A 23,099-nucleotide genomic window follows, 5' to 3' on the forward strand; every position below is an offset into this window, starting at 1 on the left:
TTGGTAGAAATGAGTTTTGAATAATGTGATTGTGAGTTGTGACATTTAAGTAGGTTTTCCAAGAACTTTAAAAGTCAATGGCTCATAATACACTTAAAAAATTATATTTTTAGATAAAATTAACACAATTCAAGATTTTATCTGTGACAAACAAACCATGTTTAACACTTATGCGATCAGATTGTGTCGATAAAGCTTGATCCTATGAATGTATTATGTATGTTTAAATCTTCTTGTAGGAGTTTGAGATAAGTCAACAAATCATCTTTGCACGAGGGTTGGACTGTAGCCGTGTCACAGTGATACAAGTGCAACTCGACACACAACGCAAGCTCGAAATTTCTTTGAAAAATAAGATAGAAAGAAAGAAAAGCCCAAGCAAGGTTTTCTCACAGGTGGACGGGGAGCTTAATCGGGTATTTGCATGTCACAAAATGGGGGTGCCGCGGCACCTCCTTCCCTGGATTCCACTACTGCAGAAATAGAATCGGACCCCTCACGGGAACCGTTTTCTTACGAAAAACCCATCTCCAGCGTGTAAAATGCTATGCTCGACGAGAGTTTTCTACGAAAATGCAAGTTTCTGTTGTTTGTGTTGTCATTGTGGGCTCCACGAAAATGCACGTCCATCCATGCGTTTCCGTGGAAAACGATTCACTTTTCCTCACAAACTCACCAGAATGGTTTTTATCAACGAAGGGCAACCAATCTCAAGTTCGTGATAGCCGGTTTTAGCAAAAATAAATAAATAAATAATATATATATATATATATATAAAAGATATCAATTTGATATTTTAATATTTAAAATAAAAAAGCATATTTTATTAAAATTTAAAGTATTATTACAACATCAAAATGTTATTACTTGTCAGTGTCCATGTCGGTGTGTCAGGTCGTGTCACGTGGCGTACGCCCGCAGTCCCCTTGTCGGCCGCTGCGAGGAGGGGTGTGTGGTGGGCCCACCTGATGATGACGTGGGGTGCAGCATCTGACCTCACTGACGCTCACCCGGAGACGCTGTCGTCGTCATATTCTCTCCCCCTCGACCGGGCCCCGTCCCTTTCCCCCCAACCCCAAAAGAAAGAAAGAGAGAAGAGTCCTTTGGTTGGCTTGGACTCTCGACTCGATCAATTCGCAGGATTTTTACCTTCTCATCTTCCGTTTTCCTCGGTTCCCTTTTTCATTTGGGATTAATTTTTCTCTCGGAAATTCTCTTCTCTTCCGAAATTTTGGTTCGGGGTTTGTTCCTGCGGGGTGATCCGGGCACGCCCTCAAATTTCCGGCCAGGTGCGTAAGCTTTTTCTCTCTTCCCTCTTTCCCTTCTTCTTCATCGAGCTAAATTCTAGGTTTTTGCTTTCGCGCGGGCTCCGTGTTTCGGTTCTCTTGCTTGCTCGCTTTCTTCTAGGGTTTTTTGTTTGTATTGGGGGTCAATGGTCCAATTTGATTGTTCGAGCACTTCCTGTGATTTTGTTTGAAGCTTTGTTGATGAGTTCTTGTGGTTCGTTTTCTGTTGCCGAAGAAGACGCTTTCGTCACGATCGCGTTTTTGTTACCGGGTTTCTGCATGTTTCTGTTCTGCATTCTGGTAAACCCTACTCTTTTTTTTTATTCTGGAGGTTATGTTGCTCGTTGTTGATTTGTTGTTGCTGTGCTCCTTAATCCCGGGCGAGTTTTTTTGCTTGTTGCTTCTATCTTATCGCTGATTTAAGGTGGCGTTCTGTGTGCTTGACGGTCTGCATGTGTTTCCTCTGAGGTCGTTTCTGCGATTTAGTTTGCCACCAGAATAGAATTGTTTTAACGAGGTTGGAGTTTTTGCGACCAAAATAGATTTGTTTTAACGAGGTTGGAGTTTTCAACCTGTCATGCGATGAAGGCGAGGCTTTCCCCTTTGTTTGCTGACCGAACATTTATTGCTTCGTTTGATTGAAATTTGTTTTTACGATGCTCGGTTGGATTCATTGAACTCGAGATGTTGTAATTCGAGCACGATGCTCAGTCCTCCTCGAAGCGCCAACAGAGGCTGTAGCTCATGGGGGGTAGGATTGTTGAGCCTATAGAGAATTCTCAGTATGCTGGTCTGTAGGTTCCCCAAAATCTGCTGCTTATGCCGACAAGGGATCAAATCCTTTGTGCTGTAGAGGACAGTCAAATATGCTGAGTGGTAGGTTGCCCAAAATGGAGAACGCTGCGGCCCTTAACTAGGTGGTGTCTTAAGGGTTGTCTTTGGAACCTTTTTTCCATTTTTGAAACTTAACACAGGGTTGCTCGTATCAGTCGATTGGTTGTGTATTCTAAAACAGTTAATTATCAATACTGCCGTTTCTGTTGCAGTTGTTGTTTTTGGCCGAACATTAAAGTTTCCATTTCATTGTTAGGAGCAGAAAAAAGAATAGAAGAAATTCTAACATGATCATTCCTAGATTTTGCTCAAAAAATCACTTCAACACTACATCATCTTGATCCAATAACAATTAGAAAACACCTTAATCTTCATGTCCTTAGCCATGTGACAATATAAACCTGTCTAGTTTCTTCAAGCATATATCTGTCTGTTATTTGATGAAGAAAAGTGATCACTTCCCAATGGGATATCCAGTAGCTCCTCCCTGTTGAAGAACTCCCTTAATCTTCTCAGTTTAGCATCTCACCTTAGCTGAAGTTTCAACTCATCCAAGGTTAGAATAACACTGACATCCCCTCTCAAGCACCAAGGCATGTTAGCCCTATCTTGAATGCCTTCCAGCTCCCCCCAAAGAAGTTTCTCCTTGTCACCAGTGACTAACCTATACATAAAGGCAAAGAAATCGGTTTTCCTGCTGGGGCACCTTTTATAATCACTAAAATAGAGAACTCATCTATCTCAAAACAAGCTGTTCCCACCTCCTATCCCACAATAAATCTTTCATAGTTGCCGTGTTGCTTCCTTCTAGACTCCCCGAAAACACACCAAATCTCGTTGATCAAGAACTGATAAACTCTTGATAGTGGCCATCTGAGACCCTGTTAGTGTTTTGAAAAATTGGAAAGCCCCTCTTCCGTCCTTCTTTGTCTCATTGTACCTGTGATTGGATCTCCATTTACCAATAGGGCTTTTAGTTCTTAACCTGACCCTAGGTGTGCTGCTGTTTGTCTTTTGGAAGCATATTTTATAGAAAATTAAGCATGTTATTATGTGGTTAAGAAATTCCGTGAAGAACATGAGAAGTTTCAATAATGACCTTAAGCAAGTGTTGGAGTACACAGGATTTGCAGGCATCTTGTATGTGATTTTGGAGCTTTCAAACTTAGCTACAAGAATGATGATTTACAAGAGCATCAAGTATTCTTTTTCGTTTTTTAACTAATCTGCAGAGAAATGCAGTGCATTCATTAAATGTTCTGTTTCTGGTATACGTAAATTTTGGGGAATTAAAATTCACGTAAGTATTGCCTCCATTTGGGAATACATGTCCTTTAGGCAACATGGTTGATGCTTAACATAGTATGGTTAGGTTGCAAAACAGTATCAGGAACACATATTTTTTATCCATTAATTGATTATATACTAAATATGGTTGATAAAGGCACATTTGACATCCAGTAAATAAGTGTCTTGCTTCTTGATACCTTCTTTTAAACAAGAGAAAAGTTAGGTCTTCTTTTGGAAGAATAAAAAAGAAAACCTTAAGTGCTTCTGTGATAATTGCACCAATAGTTACCGGTAGATCATGCTTTCTTGGAGCATTTCTCTCCCTTTCTCTTCTATAAGTGATTGATTCTCCCAAGAATTTGGCAGTAGCTAATGTTGCGAGTTACGGTCTGCTACTGCTTTTTTCAATTAGATGTTTCTAGCAGAGAATACAATTGAGCTAAAATAAATTTTTTGGAATAAATTAAAAAAGTTTATATGGTTGTGTTGTCAAAGTATGGTGCCTTTATGTCACAAATTATTCATAAAAGCAAATTTTCTTACACACCAGCCGATATGAATAAGGATTAAGGCTTGTATAACTTGCTCATACTCTCTTGGTTGTATCATGTACTGTTAATTAGACACATTTTACTTGTATATTCACATGTTAATTGTGTATTATGTGATTAATAGAGGAGTTACATGGCTACTCATGGACATGATGTGCAGCTTTTTTCTGTTTGGTTTGATTAACTGGTTTTCTCAATGTAGGTTGGGCCATCTAGACTTAAGAAACATTGTCTCAATATTAGTGTCTTTAGCAAGAAATTTGATAATATGTGGGTGCAAGAAGCCATATGTTGATGCAATACCTGTCATACATTTTGATTATGGAGAGCTCCATAAGCCTTAGGGGTCATCAGTGTATATGTACGATATTATATCCTCTAGACCTGATCACTGGGTATAGCATGGAGGCTGCAACTGAAAGCGGATATGAATATGTACCATCTTTTTTGGTGCTTTAGACATTAAAAAAATCGGGCATTTGTGGTCGATTCCATTTAAATCACTTTGTGTCCTCAACAAGTGCTAGTAGATTTAACTTGATCTCTTCCACATGTTAAAAACAAGAGTATTCTCTCTTTGGTTCACAGAATGAAGTTAAACAATCTGAATGCATTGGTATACCATTGTTCTGGGGCCCCTAACCTTAACTCTATGGTCTGAATTGGGAAAAATTTTTGCAAGCATCTCTCCTCGTGGAGCATTAGGTGGCTCATATTGACTGTCCTGGTCACACATAAAATAAGTGCTTACAAGTCTTGCCATGTTGCTAGATTCCTCTTTTGCATTTAAGGGAGTTTTGGATTGGGTTGATGTATGCATTCTTAGTTTTTTCAGAATGGCAGCTCCGTCCTTTTCCTCACACTTTGGTGTCTCATAAAGAATTCTGCAAGCTATTGAAAGATGGAATTGTCTGCATATGTGCTCTTAACAGTCTCTTATTAAGTGGTGGCAATGACTAAAAAAGGCGGGGATAAATGGTGGGTAATTCTGCATAAAACTGGCCTCCATTGGCCTTGCTTTGGCTAGAAAACCAATTTGAAAGACAATTTGAGGTATGGTTCTATATTATGGAAAATCTTGGACTGCCAATCAAGATGCATTCTTTAAAGGTCATCTAGGCTTTCTTGCATAAGCTGGGATTGGGATAAGATGCTTTTTTTATTGGAGTCATTGGACCCTTGGGCTGAAGAAGAGTCTCTATTCTCTGTTAGGCAATTGTGTAATTTATAATACTCCGTAAATCTATGTACATCATAACATTCTTTTATTTTTTCTGTTACCATTCACTGAATGGTGTCATGTGGGGTTATTAAAATGAAATTCTAAAGGTGCCGCCCCTTAGTGGCAGGAGCATCTGGGGCTAAGGAAGGGCTGCTTCTCTCTGTAATTCTCCTTCTACTACTAGTAAACACTAGATACCAAAATTTACATGGTACTAGAACTAGGTTTACCCGAGTACATGTCTCACTTGTATCTCAAGGTATTATATGCGTATATTTTATCTTCCCTCTCTTAAGAGCATTCTCTTTCTTCTTTTTGTTCTAAATCTTCCTCTTTTTGTTTTGTCTTATTCTATATTTCACCCTCTCTTGTTTGCATCTTTTCTTCATATTTGTTCCTTCCTTCTTCATAGTATAAACATCTCTATCTTGGAATCCAACTTTGGTATCATGTTCTCGATTATTCTATTTGCTGCTCAATCATTCCTTTTCTTTCTTCTCTAAGAAATAATATTGGTTCTCAGATCAGAGTATACACTGAAAATGGATAAAATCCAGTGTTATTTATTTTACATCATACCAAAGGTGACATAATCATTACCTTGTTTTATGTGCTGTCTATTGCGTGGTGATCAACCATTTTAGGTGACATAGAACAGTTTTTCAAACAGATTTCGCTCTCATTACAAAAAAATGAAATAAACGAAAGATTAAAAAAAGCAGACATTATTATTGGCTACCTAACTTTTTTGTTGATCATTACATACTTCCCATTTTCCAGTTTCAGTGCTATTTCAAGTTGAATTGATATCCTTTTGATTCTTGTTATTTCTTTTGTTCTTTTAATCTGTCATTAGTTTCTCTACTTGTTTACATGTTCTTCGTTGAACCACCTTCATCTTCTGCAACTAGTATTTCTAATCTCAGCTTTCCTGTGGAAAACAGTGGTGCCTCCCTATATCAGGCATATGTGATTTGTAGGGCATGTGGATGGTACAATGAAGGCACCACCTGAATACATTGAATAGAGAAAATAAGAAGTGAAGGTGCCAATGTGGAAGAGGAAGTTAATTAGAAAATAGGAAGTGAAAGGTCTTGGTCCCAAATCCTTTGTATGGCAATTGACTTGCTGATGATCAATGCTTACTTGTGTAGCTGAATCCTACTCTATCTGCAGATATTTTGGCAAAGTAGTTGATTTATTGACTACATAGGAAGTGCGAGACAAATTGAAGAATTCCTATGCACAACATTTGCAATCCAACTTGATACATTTGAGAAAACAATTGTTGGATTGTGAAAGGGAGTATAGGTTTATTTTGGAGTATTGACCAATTGCCGATGGTTCAAACAATTGGTGGGTGATTCAAACAGCCACGATGAGAGGTTTTGGAGACAAATATGAATCATTTGTCCCCTTAGAGTAGAGGTGGTAGACGGGCCTGAACCGACATGAGGCCCGCTGGTTCAGGCCCATTAACGAGCCTGTTCATTGAATCGGACCGTTTGTGAGAAGGCCAAACCGCACCGGCCCAGTGGAACCGGCATGGTTGGGCTGGGCTTAGGCGGGTCAGTTCACGGGTTGAACCAGCCGAACCGACAGAATTGAAAAAAATTCAGAAAAATTGAAAAAAATAAAAATGGACACAATGATTTTACGTGGAAAACCCCGAAGGGAAAAAACCACGGGACCAAAGTCCGAAGTTTCACTATGAAAAAAAAAATTACAAGTAGATAACAAATTAAAATTAGAAAGAAAAAAATCTAAAACTATAAATATTACAACTAAAAATAAAATTAAGACTACTTGTCTTCTTCTTGACGGGTTGATGCGGGTTTGCGGGTTGGTCCGATCCGGTTCACAGGTTAAACGGGTCCCGGTCGTAACGAGTTTTTGGGCCGAGGGGGGGGGGTGAAATCGGCACAGCCCACTACACGGTTCATAGGTTGGGCCCGGACCGTTACTGTAGCTCTTGGGCCTTGCCGGTCTGGGTTCCAACAGGCCGGTTGTGGTCCGGTTAATGGGTCGAACCGGCCCATTAGCCACCTCTACCTTAGAGGGCAAAGCTTCCATATTTGACATTTTTGGAGCTTCATCTAATGTTAATGCATCATGAGTCGTTTTCAAGCAACTATACTCCTAACATGTCTTTTGGTAGCAACCATCCATAATGTTCTTTTTCCATGTAACAATTCTAGTTTTGCTTTGAATACTAGAGGTGGCTGATGAAAAGGTGGAAGATTTAATAATTGTAGAGGGGAGGAATGAAATTTTTGGTGGTCTATGTCACATGGGTGTGGGTGATGGGGTGCGACACTTTAAAAAAACTTGGGTGCGGGGGTGCAGCAAAAATATAAAAAATTATATATATATATATATATATAAAGTCCAAAAGTTGGACATAAATGACCCTGGATGCATTGACCACACCCAGGGTCAGGTTGACCGCACTGGGTGCCGCACCCGTGTCGTACGACGTGACGCGGGTGCGGCACCTAGTTGGCCGAGTCCCTGTGACAGAGTTTGTGGTTTTATTCCAAAATTCACTTGGTCTGTCCTTTTGCCCATGCCAAATTGGAAGATGGTAATGCAGGTATAATTCAGTATTTTAATTAGTCAAAAGTATTTTCATTCCTTGTTGAAAGATGGTAATTTAGGTCTAATTCAAAGATCCATGCGCAGCAACAAAATCCTTTCTTTATAGGTGTTTCAGTTGGAATTGACTTGAAAACCATCAGGTGAGCAAGAGTTTAGCCCTTGGGAAAAGTTCATTCAGTTTTTCAATGATGAATTGCAAGATAGTAACAATAACGAGTGGCCAGCAAGTGAAACATAAGAAACACCACAAGTAAATTTGTCAGACGTTTAAGATGGAGGTACAAATTCTGAAAGTGACATAATTTAGCAAAGAAAGAGGTTAAGGCATAATTATGAAGAGGAATGCGTTCAAAATTAGTTAAAAAGGTTGTGATTAAGAAATTGATGCAGTTGGTTGTAAGGAAGCAAACAAGAATGTGGAAGGAAGTATTGAGTTAAGAAGATCCTTGAGGACATGGCATCCTATTGACATGTTTGAGTCGTATGAAATTTTTACATCTAACTTTTTAATATTTCTTTGTAGTATACTTACGGTAAAACTAAAAGGAGTAGAAAACTATTTTGAGGCTATTAAGGACCAAAGATCTATGTCACATGGATATGGCTGCAGCTACTGGGGATATGACCATTTTTGTGAAGTTTTCAATATGGCTAGTATATAAGGGGATATGCCAAAATGGAGTATCCGTGTGATATATCCAAAGATGCATTGATTATATGGGAGAGAAAAAATGCATTATAGTGATACATCAACTATTATGGGAAGATCTACAAATAAAAATGTAGTGCTTTACAAGTTGGTTTACAAGGTGAAATACAGATCGGATGGTCGTATAGAGAAGTTCAAGGCATGTTTGGTTGCAATAGGGTATAATCAACAACATAGATTGGATTATGATGAGACATTTAGTTTTATGGTGAAAATAGTAAGTGTAAGGATAATTCTTTCTCTTGCATTATCTTTTGTCTGGCTATTATTCCAAGTAGATGTAAAGAACATTATTTTGCACAACAAATTTAAATTAGGTCTATATGGAGCAGACATCTAAGCCCTATGAAAATAACCAGAGGTATTTTGTATACCTAATTGATCAATATATGGTTTTAAGCAAGCTTCAAGATCATGGTTCTGAAGCTTTTATATTGCAATGTGGCTTTGCAAAGGTAGTGGATCATATCCCTAATTTTCATCTAAAATGGGAGTGGAGTATTTTTATCATACTTCTCTATGTTGATATAATTATAGCTACATAATTATAGCTGGTGATTCAAATGTCTGAATTGAAGAAATAAATAATATTCTTCATGAGAAGTTCAAAGTAGAAGGTTTGGGAAAGTTAAGATTCTCTTTGGGTGTAGAAATTGATATAACAAATGATCAAATCAAGCTATTAGAGTAAAAATATGCCTTGATATGTTACAGCAATTTAACATTCATAGTTGTAGACTCATAGACACTCCGGTAGTGATAAGGGGGTGTTTGTGTGTAAAGGAGAATTCTGCGGTGAGCTTAAAAGGTATAAGAGTATGGCGGCTGCATTGCAACTATCTACCTATTATGAGTCTAGATACAACTTGTGCTATAAATCAAGTTTGTCAACTCATGCACTCTTATAGTAGTTCATATTGGAAGCACTGAAGCATATCATGTTGTATGCAAAAAGAATCTTAAATCATGTTTTGGTCTATTTTAAAAATGATTCTAGGTGTTTATAAGATCAACATATAATTGGCCTCTTCGATGCGGATTGCGTTGGTAGTCTCTATTGTAGAAGATTAGTTTTAGTTTATGGTGTTTATCTTGGTAGAAATTTGGTATCATGAAAAATTATGAAAAAAATGTATCACCAGATCAAGCCTAGAGCTCTAGCTAGTATAATAGCAAGAATCTTATAGATTAAAAGCATGGTTACCCTAAGCTTGTATGTATGCTCGAAAGCTCGCTTCTCCAAAAGCCACATCAGAAACTAGGATCGAGCACTTTTGAAGCTAGTACTCAGGTTATGAAAGGCATATTACCAAAGACATGAGATTGTGACCACAAAAGTTGCATCCACAATTAAGTTATCGTGATTTTTATAGATAAGAAATCATAGTCAAGCTATTCTAAATGAATTGAGGGAAATCATAAATGATTACCCGTTTTCTATGGTTTCTTCAAAAAATAGCAACATTTTTCATTTTTGATATACTCAATGCAATTTTAGGTTATTCATTTAAAAGAGTAGGTTAAATTGTTCAGAATTTACTTCCCATAACATGTACACTATTATGTACTCTGCACACAATTCATCGATTTGTTATGCTACAATTAATATGTTATTTGATACTTATTGGCTATTATGGTATTAGTAAATAATTATTTTTATTATAATTTAAGACGTTCACATTGATTCCCATCTTTATATCTAGTACACATAATTTTGTTGTTAAAAAATATTTTTTTTTGCTGCATTAACATTTTTCTAAAGGTAAATTTTTGTTGTTGGCAGTATTATTGAGTGTATAACATTACATATTTTACTATTTTAATTTTGTATTTTGAGAAGCCTTTCTGATTCATGTCTTGAGTATTTCCTGGTCATCACTTTCCACTTCACATCGAAGAAGCCTGTATTTTTGTCTTTTGGTTGCTTTGCTTCTCAAATCTGTTTCCCTGAAGTCTTATGAGTGTCCTAAAACGAAATATGAAATCAATGATTTGCTATAATAGTAAAAGTGCTGTTTCACTTGCTTCTAGTAACTTTAGCATGATCATTTGAAGCATTTTCAGATCAATTATCACTTTGTTTGGTTAATAGTCAAATAAGGAGTATGAAATCTATTGCACTAAATCACTGGTCATCATCCTGTTGATATATGTACAAAAGTTTTGATCAAGGTACAATTTATGCATGCTTAAACATGATGTACAACTTGGGGGGGGGGGGGGGTATTAGGAGGTGAGATAGTGGCAATTGTGTAATTTGTAATATTGTGGTATTTATGTAATTTCTATATATTTTTTCTTGCTGGTATGCATTATTTAGTAGCGGCATGGATGTAAATGCTACTTATTTTAACCTCCTTTTTGTACAGTCCTCATTAGGGATTACATGAAATTCTATACGTGCCACCCTTCAACTTGAGGAATATTAGGGGCTTCTCTCTCTAATTCTCTTCCTACTGTTTTTTGGCCTTACTAAAGGGAATGTTTTCAATTTCATGTGGATAATTCCAAAGTTTTATTTGTTTTGCAGAGGGTGCTTAATAATAGTGTCATCTTCATGCTTGGCTAGAACTACTACATCAGATAAGGGAGATAAAGCCACATCAAGACGCTCTTCAGGAAATCTTGTGACGCAAAGGAACTCAGCTGGGTGAGGCCATGTTTCTGTGTCATTGATTTTTTGTGGGTCAATAACACACTCTAGAAACCTCCTTGCTCTATGGGGCTTATTTTGGATCCAACTTTATTTTATCGTTCTATAAAAGTAGGCTCTTAATCTTGGAGTCCCATAAAGAAAAAAAGGGTGTTGTGGGTCGCTGTGCTACCTTTTATGGGATTGTGAAGATGGTCTCCAACTCATGTCTGGAAGCTGTATAGAATTGGTGGTCAAAGTAGCTTCAGTTGATCTCCTTTTGTGTCTGAGTTAAACATCAGAGATGAGGCCATGGGTTAATGCTAGCTTTGTGGATCTTAAAAGTGTAATGAAGTATGCGGAAAAACAAATACAAAGTTTACAAGCACTATTACAAGTCCAATAAAGAACAAAAACAAAAGCACTAAGGCACTACACAAGCACAAAGTTGCACATACAAGACTTCAAAGAGTCAAAACAATAACACACGAACATAATGAATGTCATCTTTATCGAGTAGAATGCATAGGAAAAGCATTAGAAACAAATGGGTTTTTTTACCCCTATTTATACACAAGGGGTAGTCTCAATAGAGCTGTTGGAATAGATCAACAGCTATAAATAGAGCTGTTGGACTATTCCAACAGCTCTATTGACTAGTCAACTCTATGTTGACTAGTCAAAAAAAGGACCCAACTAAAAGAGCCCCTCAAAACCAACGCAATTACAAAAAATATATAAAAACAAAAATACAAAATTGTCCCTATAAGACACACCTATGTATAAAATGAAAAAGACTAAAAATGCCCCTGATGGGCATTACTTATTACAACAAAAATTATATATATATATATTCATTATATTGTGAATATATATATACATATTTTAACAGAAGGAAGTACCTCACTTCCAATGATAATGCCACTATCCTAATTGTTAATTTTGTGAGATCAATGAGACCTGAGGACTTTTTGCATCTTTAACATGCCAAGAAATAGTTATATATGTATATCGATTGGGACTGAAACATATTTTGCAAGCCAGCAAGGGGGAGATATTATGCTAGTGATAACCTGGACTAACTTTTATGTGATTCTTTATCATGAGTTTTCTTACTGTTATGATTTGTATAGCCTTCAATGAGAGACGTGCTTAAATATTTAAGAGGAAGATTCCCTGTATTGCAGAGTAAAATGTATTCTGCATCTAAACTCATTGCTTCCCCTGAATTAAAGGCCATAGGCCATATTCCTCTTAATTGACCTTTAGTGAAGGGACTGCAATAAAAATCATTAGCAGCCAGTATTGGGATATTTCACTATGAGAAGCTTTTCTGATCACCACAAACTGAGGGGCAGAACGCCCAGTAGCTGGGTACTGCTTAGTGAATCCATAGATGCTACGTTCTTCATCAAAGACCCTTCACTAACAATAATGGATATAGGGGTGAACGTGGATTGCCTATAAAGGCTTCCCTATAACACTTTGACATTAATTGAGATAGCAACTTCTTGATCCAGCCCCTTCACCTTGTCCAAAGCCAATTCCTTCTGAGCAAGCCAAAATGAAAATCCTGCTGATTGAATCAAATGCCCTTTTATAAGTTGCCACCTTAGGGTGAAAGATTGCAATTTCTTTGGATAAATATGATGTGATTTCATTATGGCAATCAGGAATATGAATAATCATAGAAGAAGAAAGGTTTTATGCAAAATGTTTTGTAATTTCTGGCTTCTCAATCGTAGTTCAGCTTTTGAAAGAACTTTATAGGTGGTGGAAGCAAGACTGGTTATCAAAGTAATCATTGTTAGAAAGTATGCGGAAAAGTATAACAAGAATACTTAATGCATTCATACGGTCCAATGAATGGACAAACACAAATCCATAATGGGGAATTACTAAAATACCCTATCGGGTTTTTGTATGTACAATAAAGGAGAGATCTTGATAAAGTATATAAGTATATATATATATATACATATATATACTTATATACGTATATATATATGCATATTTTAACACTCTCCCTCAAACTGTACGTGGGGATAACAGAAAGTTTGAAGATACAAAGGAAGGATTCCAAGTCTTCAAGAGTCTTCAATGGACGTCGTCATCTTTATAGCCCATGAAAGAATTTTGCAAATGTCAGCCTTTAACTGTCTTTAATGATCATCCTCACTCACCTTCAATGATGTATCATAGGTACTTCTTCCATCTCATCTTTAAGATCATGTGGAACAAACAAAAGAGCTCCAAGTAAAAAATATCTTTGCATTTCAATCGAGCACTATGTAAAAATATCATTAAGAAAATCATAATTATCTTATTTAAAGAACATGATCCATTAAGACAAGATAATTACGTATGCATACAAAATGTCTTTAGAAGAAATAGTGGTCTTCTAAGAATCAAACATAAACACAATTTGATAAACTCATTATATTCTTAAAGAAAGATATGCGCACCCAGGCACAAGACACAAAGGAGAAAACTTGTCTACAAAGAGACAATGTATACGAGGGATGCCAACTCCACAAAGAGGTATGTCATGTGAAAATACCTCAAAAAGAGATAATGTGCACTATGAGCACAAATACCACAAAGAGATATGTGCACAAAGGCACAAGAACACTTAGAACAAATGTACACAATGGTACAATAGAAAAACTCAAATGCACAAAGGCATACAAAATATAAGAAATTTATATTGAAGAAATTTAGAAAGCATAAGCTCTAAAAGATAGAAATGTCTTCAAAGAGACAATGTGCATACAAGCACTCATCCCTCACAAAGAGGCCAAACGAAAAAAGGATTTTTAAATATGCATATCAATGATATGAACTTTTATTGATAAATATTTTTCTATGCAAGGAAGACACAAGTAGTAAGGATTAAAAAATCATTAAGAACGAAATCTCATTATAATAAATGCAAATCAAAACCAAATTAAGAATTTCCATAAATATGGAATTTTGCAAATCTCAGCAATAGTTCATCCACGATAAGCAATCATCTCATTAGACCTCCAAAACCCGCAAATCAAATGTATAAGCGACTAGATCAAGAACGTAAATATAATGTCACTAAAGGGCCAAATACACACACGAAGGTGTGTATAAACACCTCTTGTCTACATATAATGATACTTGAAACGAATGTATCAACGACTAGAATAAGAGTACAACAGTCAACCATGAGCTAAAAATCACACACAAAGGTATGAACAAATATCTCTTGTCTACATATAATGACACTCAAAATCAAGTATGTTGAACGACTAGAACAAGGGTACAAAGCCAACCATGGGCTAAAAACACACACGAAGGTGTGACTAAACATCTCTTGTCTACATATAATGACACTTAAAACAAGTGTATCAGCTACTAGAGCAAGAGCACAAAGCCAATAATGGGCTAAAAAACATTTCTCGGCTACATATGATGACACTTAGATAGATAAGAGGCATAAAAGGTGAAAAACACTTGAGGCAAAAAAGCTTGTAATGAAAATACAATTTAAAACAAATATTAATTTTTTAATATATCTAGAAACACTGTGGTTTCAAAAAGTTAGACATCATCACAAGTACACATAATTAAGAGCATTCATAACAAAGTCAATGGCCAAAGAACAAACGAGTGATGTCACACACTCATAATCAGAGATCACATAACATGTCATTTAGAGTCAAACTACAAGTTGACAATCTAAAGTGACATAACACGACTACAAGTTGACAATCTAAAGTGACATAACACGAGGTGCACATAACTCACCCCAACAAACATATCTGTAATAACAAGGCCAAGAAAATTGATGCATCAAATAAAGTTTGCGATGGACAATATAAATGCCATAAGAAGGCAACAAACACTTATGAAAATCATTTTCCAAATAGGTGATTAATCATATGTACAACAATATGCCTTATGACAACAATTTTACATAAACACGGATCATGCTTAACATAATTAATTCTTCAAAATGAAGTCATTTATACCAAAAAGTGCAACAAACACAACATGAAATATTAAGCAATGTCATGTGTAAGAACCGATTTGGAATAATCCAAGAGTCAAATCAAGCCTTAACTATAATAGTGCAATTATATACACAACAAATGATAATAGATGCAATTTTATGCATTACAAGATGTCGAATGACAATAACCTTGAGTGAGCAAAAATTTAGGCCAATATAGACATTCTTAATTAAGGTGGTAAGATTATGAAATTTGAAGAACTCGTGTGAAAAACCATGAAAGAAAATGAAGTCCATAATTGGAACTTCAAATGATGCTTACAACCACTCTCAAAAGAACCACAAAAGTTCACAACAAATGTATCTACAAAAGATACTCACAAGAACCACTAAGGTTTAACAAAAATACTCAAAAAGAGTATACAAGAATAATAATAATTTTCATTCAAGTGGGAGAACCCCACACTCAAGAGGATAATAAGTTTATGAACTTGTTAAAACCGCACAACAACAACAAAATGCACTAAGGCACAAAACTAGAAAATCAAATATTTGTTGAGGAGGAGAAATTCAAAACTCATAAATTTATCAAAAACATGACTTAAAAGGTTAGAACCAACTCATAATTCAACAAGCATGAATAAAAACCATAAATTTTACAATGAGACAAACACTTGAAGACAATCAAATTGAAGAATCTTTAAGAGCATCAAGATGCAAAAATAACCATATTTCTTATGATAATAATACAAGACTACTTTTTTTAATAAAACTAATCTTAATTCAACATGCATCATAAAAAAAACCTTTTCCAAACAAATATTGCTCATACGAAATGACGCATTAGGTAAGCCTTGTTAAAGGAATTAAAACTTAATAAGGAATTTTTCATAAATGATATATGTCAAGATTTTTTTCGAAAAACACACACTATTATAGGAAGCCACATGTACGACTTTTTAGTAGATAAGCACGTACCTTCAACACGAAATATGCTGAGAGTGTAGAAGAGTATGTGATCAATAGCTTTACACTACATATATCACAAAAATTTTAATCTCAACCTATGTCACATGGGTGCGGGTGGGGGTGCGGCACTTTCAAAAAACTTGAGTGCAGGAGTGCGGCAAAAATATAAAAAATTATATATATATATATATATATATATATAAAGTTCAAAAGTTGGACATAAATGACCCTGGGTGCATTGACTGCACCCAGGGTCAGGTTGACCGCATTGGGTGTGGGTGCGGGTGTGACGGGGGTGCGGGTGCGGCACCTAGTTGGAGAGTCCCTGTGACATAGATCTCAACATAACTTTCTTTAAAGACATACCATTCATATGAAAGACATGCTTACAAACAAAGTTAAGCATAAAATATAAATTCAAAAACACCCAAGTTCAAGTGAGATTGTCATTAAATTATGCTTGAAAGAAAAAACATGATTAACGACCCATTAAAGCAAGTTTTGAACAATCATATATTTAGTTTTTTGAAAAACAAGTTCACCGGTTTAAGATTTTATAATTTAAAATTTTCAAAACATATGAAAAAGTGTAATGTGATATACGAAAAAGCAAAGGTTCAATGAAGAACCAAATAACACAAGCACTAAACGTGCAAAATACCCCTTTTATTTATTTATTTATTTTTTTAATAAAAATATAACGATAAAGAAAACACATACATATAAATGATCAAGGAAGTAAATATTTCTTCATAATGCATGATATTTAAGGAAAAAAATACATACCGAATAACTTTAAGAAAGAAAAGAGAGAGAAAATGAATACTTCACCATTTTTCTTAAAATTTCTTGAATAACACGCTTTCCGATGCACCAAAGAGCAACTCGATCACAACCGTGCTTTGATACCATGTTAGAAAGTATACGGAAAAGTATAACAAGAATGCTTAATGCATTCATATGGTCCAATGAATGGACAAACACAAACCCATAATGAGGAATTACTAAAATACCCCTATCGGGTTTTATGCATATATATATATGCATATATATGCATATTTTAACAAATCACAAGACAATAATTGTTGGATTGGTAAAGAAAACATAATTGCACTACTGCTGCCTTTATTGGACAAGTAAAAGGAACATAGTTGTGCTACTTTGTCATCATTATAATTAACAGTTTCAGAATATTGGAGAAATGGGTCCCTGGCTGACTGCATGACAATGTAGCCAATATAAATGGAAAATTTTGGCTGGAAAATGTGATGTGAACTTTTTGTTTAACCTTTAGAAAACCTTTGTTTGATTTTATTTTTTTTGTTTCATCTTTCGGTTGTTGAGGTATTAATGATTTATAGAATCTCATCTTATGTGTTCCTTGCATTGTAATGGTTGTTCTAGCTACTTCAGTTGCCCGCATTCTGTGGATGAACAACTTGAAGGTAGTTGTGGATGGTACCTTTGTGAAAATTTCTATTAATTTTCCAAAAAAATGACACAATATTTCCTCATTTGAGAAACACATGAACTATTGGGAACAAGTGAATACAATGAATGAGGTTTCTTATGCTCAGAATGTGTGGCAGTCTCTCTCACTGGAGTTTTATGGCCAATGAACACTTCTTTGGAGTGTAAATACAAGAGCTTTTTAAGAAAAATCGTCATATATGATGCTCAAATACATCATATATATGCAAATTATCAAGGTTCTTGAAGTATGTTATTAGTTGATTAAACACAACAATCTCAAGTCGATTAAACTTCACAAGTTAATTTTTGTTTTTGCATTTTGGATATTTACTAAATGACTAATTATGGTTTTCTGCTTTGGGTGCCATACTAACATTCTACCATTTCTGGGGTGAATCGCCTGCAGTGAAGCCACAAGTAGCCTTTGACTCTTAAAATTTTGTTGCCTAATCTTTTTGCAAGAACTATGTTCTATTTGTTTGTTTTGAATACAGAAGAATTCTTCTTTTCTTGGGCCTTATCAAGCTGAATTTGAAGTTATGTCATATATGCTATCTGCTGAACTAATCCTTGCTAGGGATAATTGTGCAGTATCAGAAGCTGGAATGGTCCTTGTGTTGACTGCATTGTTGGCTCCATGTTTGCGCCTAGATTCAGCAGGATAGGGTTCAAAGTAATAAGGCAGACATATGTAGGCATTGGTCCACTGTTGCAAAGATCTTATCTATCACACAGAGCAGCGATTGCCTTAGACATTTTATTGAGTTAGGTGGGGTGAAATCATTGGACAGGTGGCTCCAAGAAGCTCAGAAGGGTGAAGTCAGTGGCAGTGAAAAGCCTGTTGAAGAACTAATAATTACAGTTTTAGATGCACTCAAGAATCTCCCCCTCGATGAAGAAGAGTTGAAAGCACGTGGAATTGAAAAAACTGTTGCATGTTTCCTTTCACATAAAAATTTCAAGATTCAGGGGAGAGCAGAAAACTTGTCTGCTGCTTGGGGAAAGGTCATAAATATGGATGCAGATTTGAAGGAGAAAAATAAGGTTGGAATTCTTCAAGGATGTGAGAATGTTAAAAATTCATCTGAAAGTACTGCACATTCAGATTGCCAAAAGACTAACACTTTACCAATGAAAGAAGGTACCCCTTTGGAAAAGTCTGCTGAAGAGGCTTGCAATAGTACACAGGATTCTGTCTCTAAGGTTGTGCCCGTTAGGTTGGAGAATGTGCAAGTCGGTAAACAGAAATGCATGACTCATGGAACTCTGTTGAAAACTAAAAGCAGAGAATGTGCAGCTGATTGTCCAAACAGTGTAAGTGTCGATGCATGTGGACCTGATGCCAGTGATTCTTCCTTAGTGGAATGCTCCGTTACTCCTGATATACCACCAAATTCTTTGGAAGGGATGGTTTCGAAAATCAGATCTTCAGAAAATGTAACAGATCTAGGCCATTATAAGGTTTCTGAAAATGAAGAAGAAAACAAACTGATTGATGAAAATTGCTGTAACATTGAGAAGCATCATGTTGAAGATAATCCTTTGTCCTTACCTTTGGAAGCATCACAGAAGAAACAAACTGAGCCCTCGTTGTCTATACCAAAAAAATGTGTCTCGTCATTGTCTCCAAATATTATCCATCCTTCAGCCTCAGCTGAGCCATGTGATGCAGAAAAAGAAAGCAAAGAGAGGGGATCCACCTTGTCCATGAACTACAGTAATCTGGAGCAGAAGCATAATCAGTCACGGTCAACAATGTCAAGTGAAGATTCACCAGATTATTGGAAAAAAATAATGCAGCAGAAGCCTGAGAAGCTTCACAATATGTCCTTGCCCTCTAAGGTGATAGAGAACAATGTTGACATCCTTCATGGCAGGGGTGAATTTGGGATATCAAGTGAGGAGACATTCACCTTTAGAACAGAAGATGTAAAGAAAGACTCCTTTGTTAAATCTGATATGAAGATGAAAGCGGTTGAAAGGATATCAGTTGTGGAAGAGAAGAATGATTCTTTAATTTCGACACTAGAAAGAGAAAACATGATAGAGAGAAATGGAAACAAATTAGAAATGGACCTTGCATACGGGGTACTTGATGCACTTGAAGTTGCTAGGCAGGTTGCAAAAGAAGTGGAAGAAGAGGTGGGAATTTACAGAGAGGGCTCATTCAGCTCTAGCTCCAAAATGGACATGGACGGAGAAACAATAAATCCTAGTACTGCTGATTCTGCCAATGTCCAGAAAAGATCAGTAGTTGAGAGAAATGAATCATGCAATGATCAGAATACTTCAGACAGCTCTCATTCATCTAAGGAGGTGGACCAGAAAATGTCAGCAGAAAATGAGCGGTCATGCTCGGAGGGAGAAGATATGCCACAAGAGATCAGTGAAACAGTACCTGAAAATGAAGATAGACTTCATGATCAGGAGTCCTCTCAGATGACGACTGTGCGTCAGGAATCAAGTGTCAATGAAAAGACTCACCTTAGGTTTGATTTAAATGAGGATATTCAGATGGAAGAAGCTGATTTCCCTGAAAAATCTCCGGATGAAACCGCATCTTCCTTCCCTGTCAAAACCTTGTCAGCACCAATTCCAGTGATAGCTGCTTCTAGGGGACCTGTTGGTCTGCCTGTAACCCGCTTTCACTTTGAAGGGGAGCTGGGATGGAAAGGAACTGCAGCAACTAGTGCATTTCGTCCAGCCTCGTCTCGAAGGACTCCAGACAAAGACAACACATGCTCCATTGAAGAGAATAACTATGTTTGGAAACAATCGAACCATTGTGGTAGAATTGACCTCAATGTAGTTGATGGAGGTGATGTTGCAGAAATGGATATGTTTGTGGATAAACATGGTCGGATGTCATCAAGTCTACCTTCTGACGATTCATCTGTGGAAGTCAATTCAAAACGGGCTGGAAGGCTTAATCTGGACCTCAATCGTGTTGGTGAAATTGATGAGAATTGTCAAGATCTTTTATCTGATTGGTCAGCAGGATATAGGCTGCAACACCAGCAGAATGAGTCGCTCAGTACATCTGTTGCATCTTCTTTAAGGGCTTCATCAAGGGATTTTGATCTGAATGACAATCCAACCTTCAGTGATGCTCATGATTCTCATGGACCAGGTTTCAGTAGACCTTCAAAAATGGCAAGACTGGATGTTCCTGTTGTTTCAATCATGGGATCGAGGATACAACGAGATGCTGATCGTGTCTTAGCTCCAAACCATTCTGATTCAGGTTCATTACATCATGAGTATGCCGCTGAGCAGAAGGAGCTTCTGAACCGTACCCAGTCATTCCTAGTGGCTAGACCTGGTGCAATTCCCTATATGGGCCAAATGGGCACGGTGGTTCCTGTACCACCCACTCTGGCTTATGCAACTCAGCCTACTTTCCCCTACAATGCAATGGGTCTAGGCCTTACTATGCTACCCACTTCATCCAGTCACTCAATTGGTGCAGTTCCTTACATGGTGGATTCACGAGGTGCCACTGTCATACCCCAGATGCTAGGGCCTGGTATGCTCGCTTCTTTTCCTAGACCTTTCCTCATGGGCCTTGTTACTGGTGCACAGGGAACAATTGATGTCAATATGTCGAGGCCAAATCTTGACCTGAATGCTTCAGGAGCAACATCCTTGGAGGCAGATTCCAGAGAGGGGGAGGGCATCAGAAACTTTTTCTTGCCTGGAAGTAGCTCATCTGTGGAAGATCACCTCAAGTCCTTACAACAAATTTCTGTGGCTGGGTCTTCCATGAAGCACAAGGAGCCAGACTGTGGTTGGGAGCCATATCAAGTAGGAGGATACAAACCAACCTCATGGAACTAATATGCTAGAGGTTTCCTTCCTTTTTTTTTAAATTTTTTATAAGATATCTTGGAGAAGTTCACTGATGGTGCGTCCAAGGGCATGCAACTGGGCTTCCCAATTGCAAGGCATGAATGTTTTGAATTTGATGATCTTAGCTTCTCCTGGCCCTCTTGACCAATCCTTCAGCACAGGGATTACACTGTCACTACTGGAGTCATGGGCATGTATGTTTTTTTGGGGGAATCTTATACATGCTAGGGTTGTTTTCTGTCTCTACCCAATAAGTTGCACCTATGCAGCTCCTTACTGTCAGAAGATGTGGCTCTAAATTCTTATCAGTTCCTCATTTTAGGCTTATTATACTGTCTGTTTCTCCTGAGCATTCCTGTAAATTTAACTCACTTCAATTCTAACAAGGAGTCCTTATCAACAAGCAATGTGGCACTTCATTTTCTTGTGTCCTGGGCTTCCGTATACATGCACCCTCAATCCGATCCAGAGTTAAACCCACTTGTTTCTTGCGTTAATCACCATCGAATGTGTTTCCGCCTAAACTTCTTTTCTTCATCAAATCTTTTGAATTCAGGTTAGAATTGGTTGTAGTTGAGGGGTTGTCACCAGATTAGTTGGATCATGTGAGCTGAGTATCTGTTTTGGCTTGTTAATCCTGGTTACCAATCTTATGTATCACTAATACGGTTGATCACATGAAATGTGTACACTAACCATAACAATTCTTGTTATAAATTTACACATTGATTGGTTGTTCTTAAAATCTTACTTCTGTTTGTGCATTGCCACTTCCAAATCCATTTCCTTGTTAGGCGTTCTAGTTGCTCCATCATCAGTGGTTGTACCAGACCTTGTTTCATATGATTTGTGGAACTGAAGTCTTAAAAGAAATGGTAATGTCCAATGGAAGTTGTATGAGGGGTGTATTATACTCTTCAATTCTTCATTAAGGTGTTTGGTTCCTTTTGTAATATGATAAAGAACTGGTTGGGAATTAACTAGATTTCAGCTTGTTATATGATCTTAACTTTATCCCATGGGCGTCACCCCTTGGTCAAGCCAAAGTGTGACGACTCCCTGGGGGCAAGGGTTACCCCTCAGAGTTTTATGCTGCCAAGACAGTGATAGTAAGGCAGGCAGAGCCACTGCGGTTAGGTCTCTGATTCTGAGGGTGGTTTCTATGTGTAAGTATATAAAAAAAATATGATCTTTACTTTTGGGCAGCATGACTATCGAAAAAAAAACTTTTGGGCAGCGAAAATTTTCTGATCTATGATAGCAAGTGCTAGACAATAGACATCATATCGTGGTTTGGAAATGATGTTCATGTGTACTAGTTTTCACATTAATAGCCTCTTCTTGGTGACCTGTGAGCAAAAGGTGGTTATCTGAGTGTGAAGTGGGAGCAAAAAGCGATGTTGAGAAATACCTTTATGCATTAAGCATAAATTTTGTAAGCATGCCAGGTTTACCAGAAAGCCCACTTGCATGTGAGGAACCCGTTTCTTGAGAAACTGTATCTGAAACGTGAAACCAACGTTTTGAAAGCTTGTTTGAGAAACTTGCGAGAGTGGGAAACTTGTTTTTCATCTTGCGAAAAAACCTGTTGTCCATCACTTGAGACACCAATTTATTTTGTATGAAAATTACGTTTTCTGCACATTTTTTATGCATTTGCTTGAATAAAATTTTCTTTTTTTTATAAAAATGTTGGGGGGTACT

The 23,099-nt window shown here is 36.9% G+C and overlaps 1 protein-coding gene across 2 annotated transcripts; it reads left to right on the forward strand.

Annotated features, from left to right (window-relative positions):
• Positions 1-1,101: 1,101 nt before the first annotated feature.
• LOC149848781 (uncharacterized) lies at positions 1,102-22,140 on the forward strand. Of its 2 annotated transcripts, XM_089997439.1 has the most exons (4): positions 1,102-1,289; positions 1,480-1,586; positions 11,021-11,140; positions 18,138-22,140. In XM_089997439.1, exon 4 carries the CDS (start codon positions 18,561-18,563, stop codon positions 21,381-21,383), a length of 2,823 nt encoding a protein of 940 aa, XP_089853565.1. In that variant the 5' UTR covers positions 1,102-1,289; positions 1,480-1,586; positions 11,021-11,140; positions 18,138-18,560; the 3' UTR covers positions 21,384-22,140. The 2 variants fall into 2 exon arrangements, with proteins under 2 accessions (XP_089853565.1, XP_089853556.1); XM_089997430.1 differs by lacking the exon at positions 1,480-1,586.
• Positions 22,141-23,099: the final 959 nt, after the last annotated feature.

This window comes from Nuphar pumila, chromosome 1, assembly GCF_984573655.1.
Source record: "Nuphar pumila chromosome 1, dmNupPumi1.hap1.1, whole genome shotgun sequence".
NCBI classification, from domain to species: domain Eukaryota; kingdom Viridiplantae; phylum Streptophyta; class Magnoliopsida; order Nymphaeales; family Nymphaeaceae; genus Nuphar; species Nuphar pumila.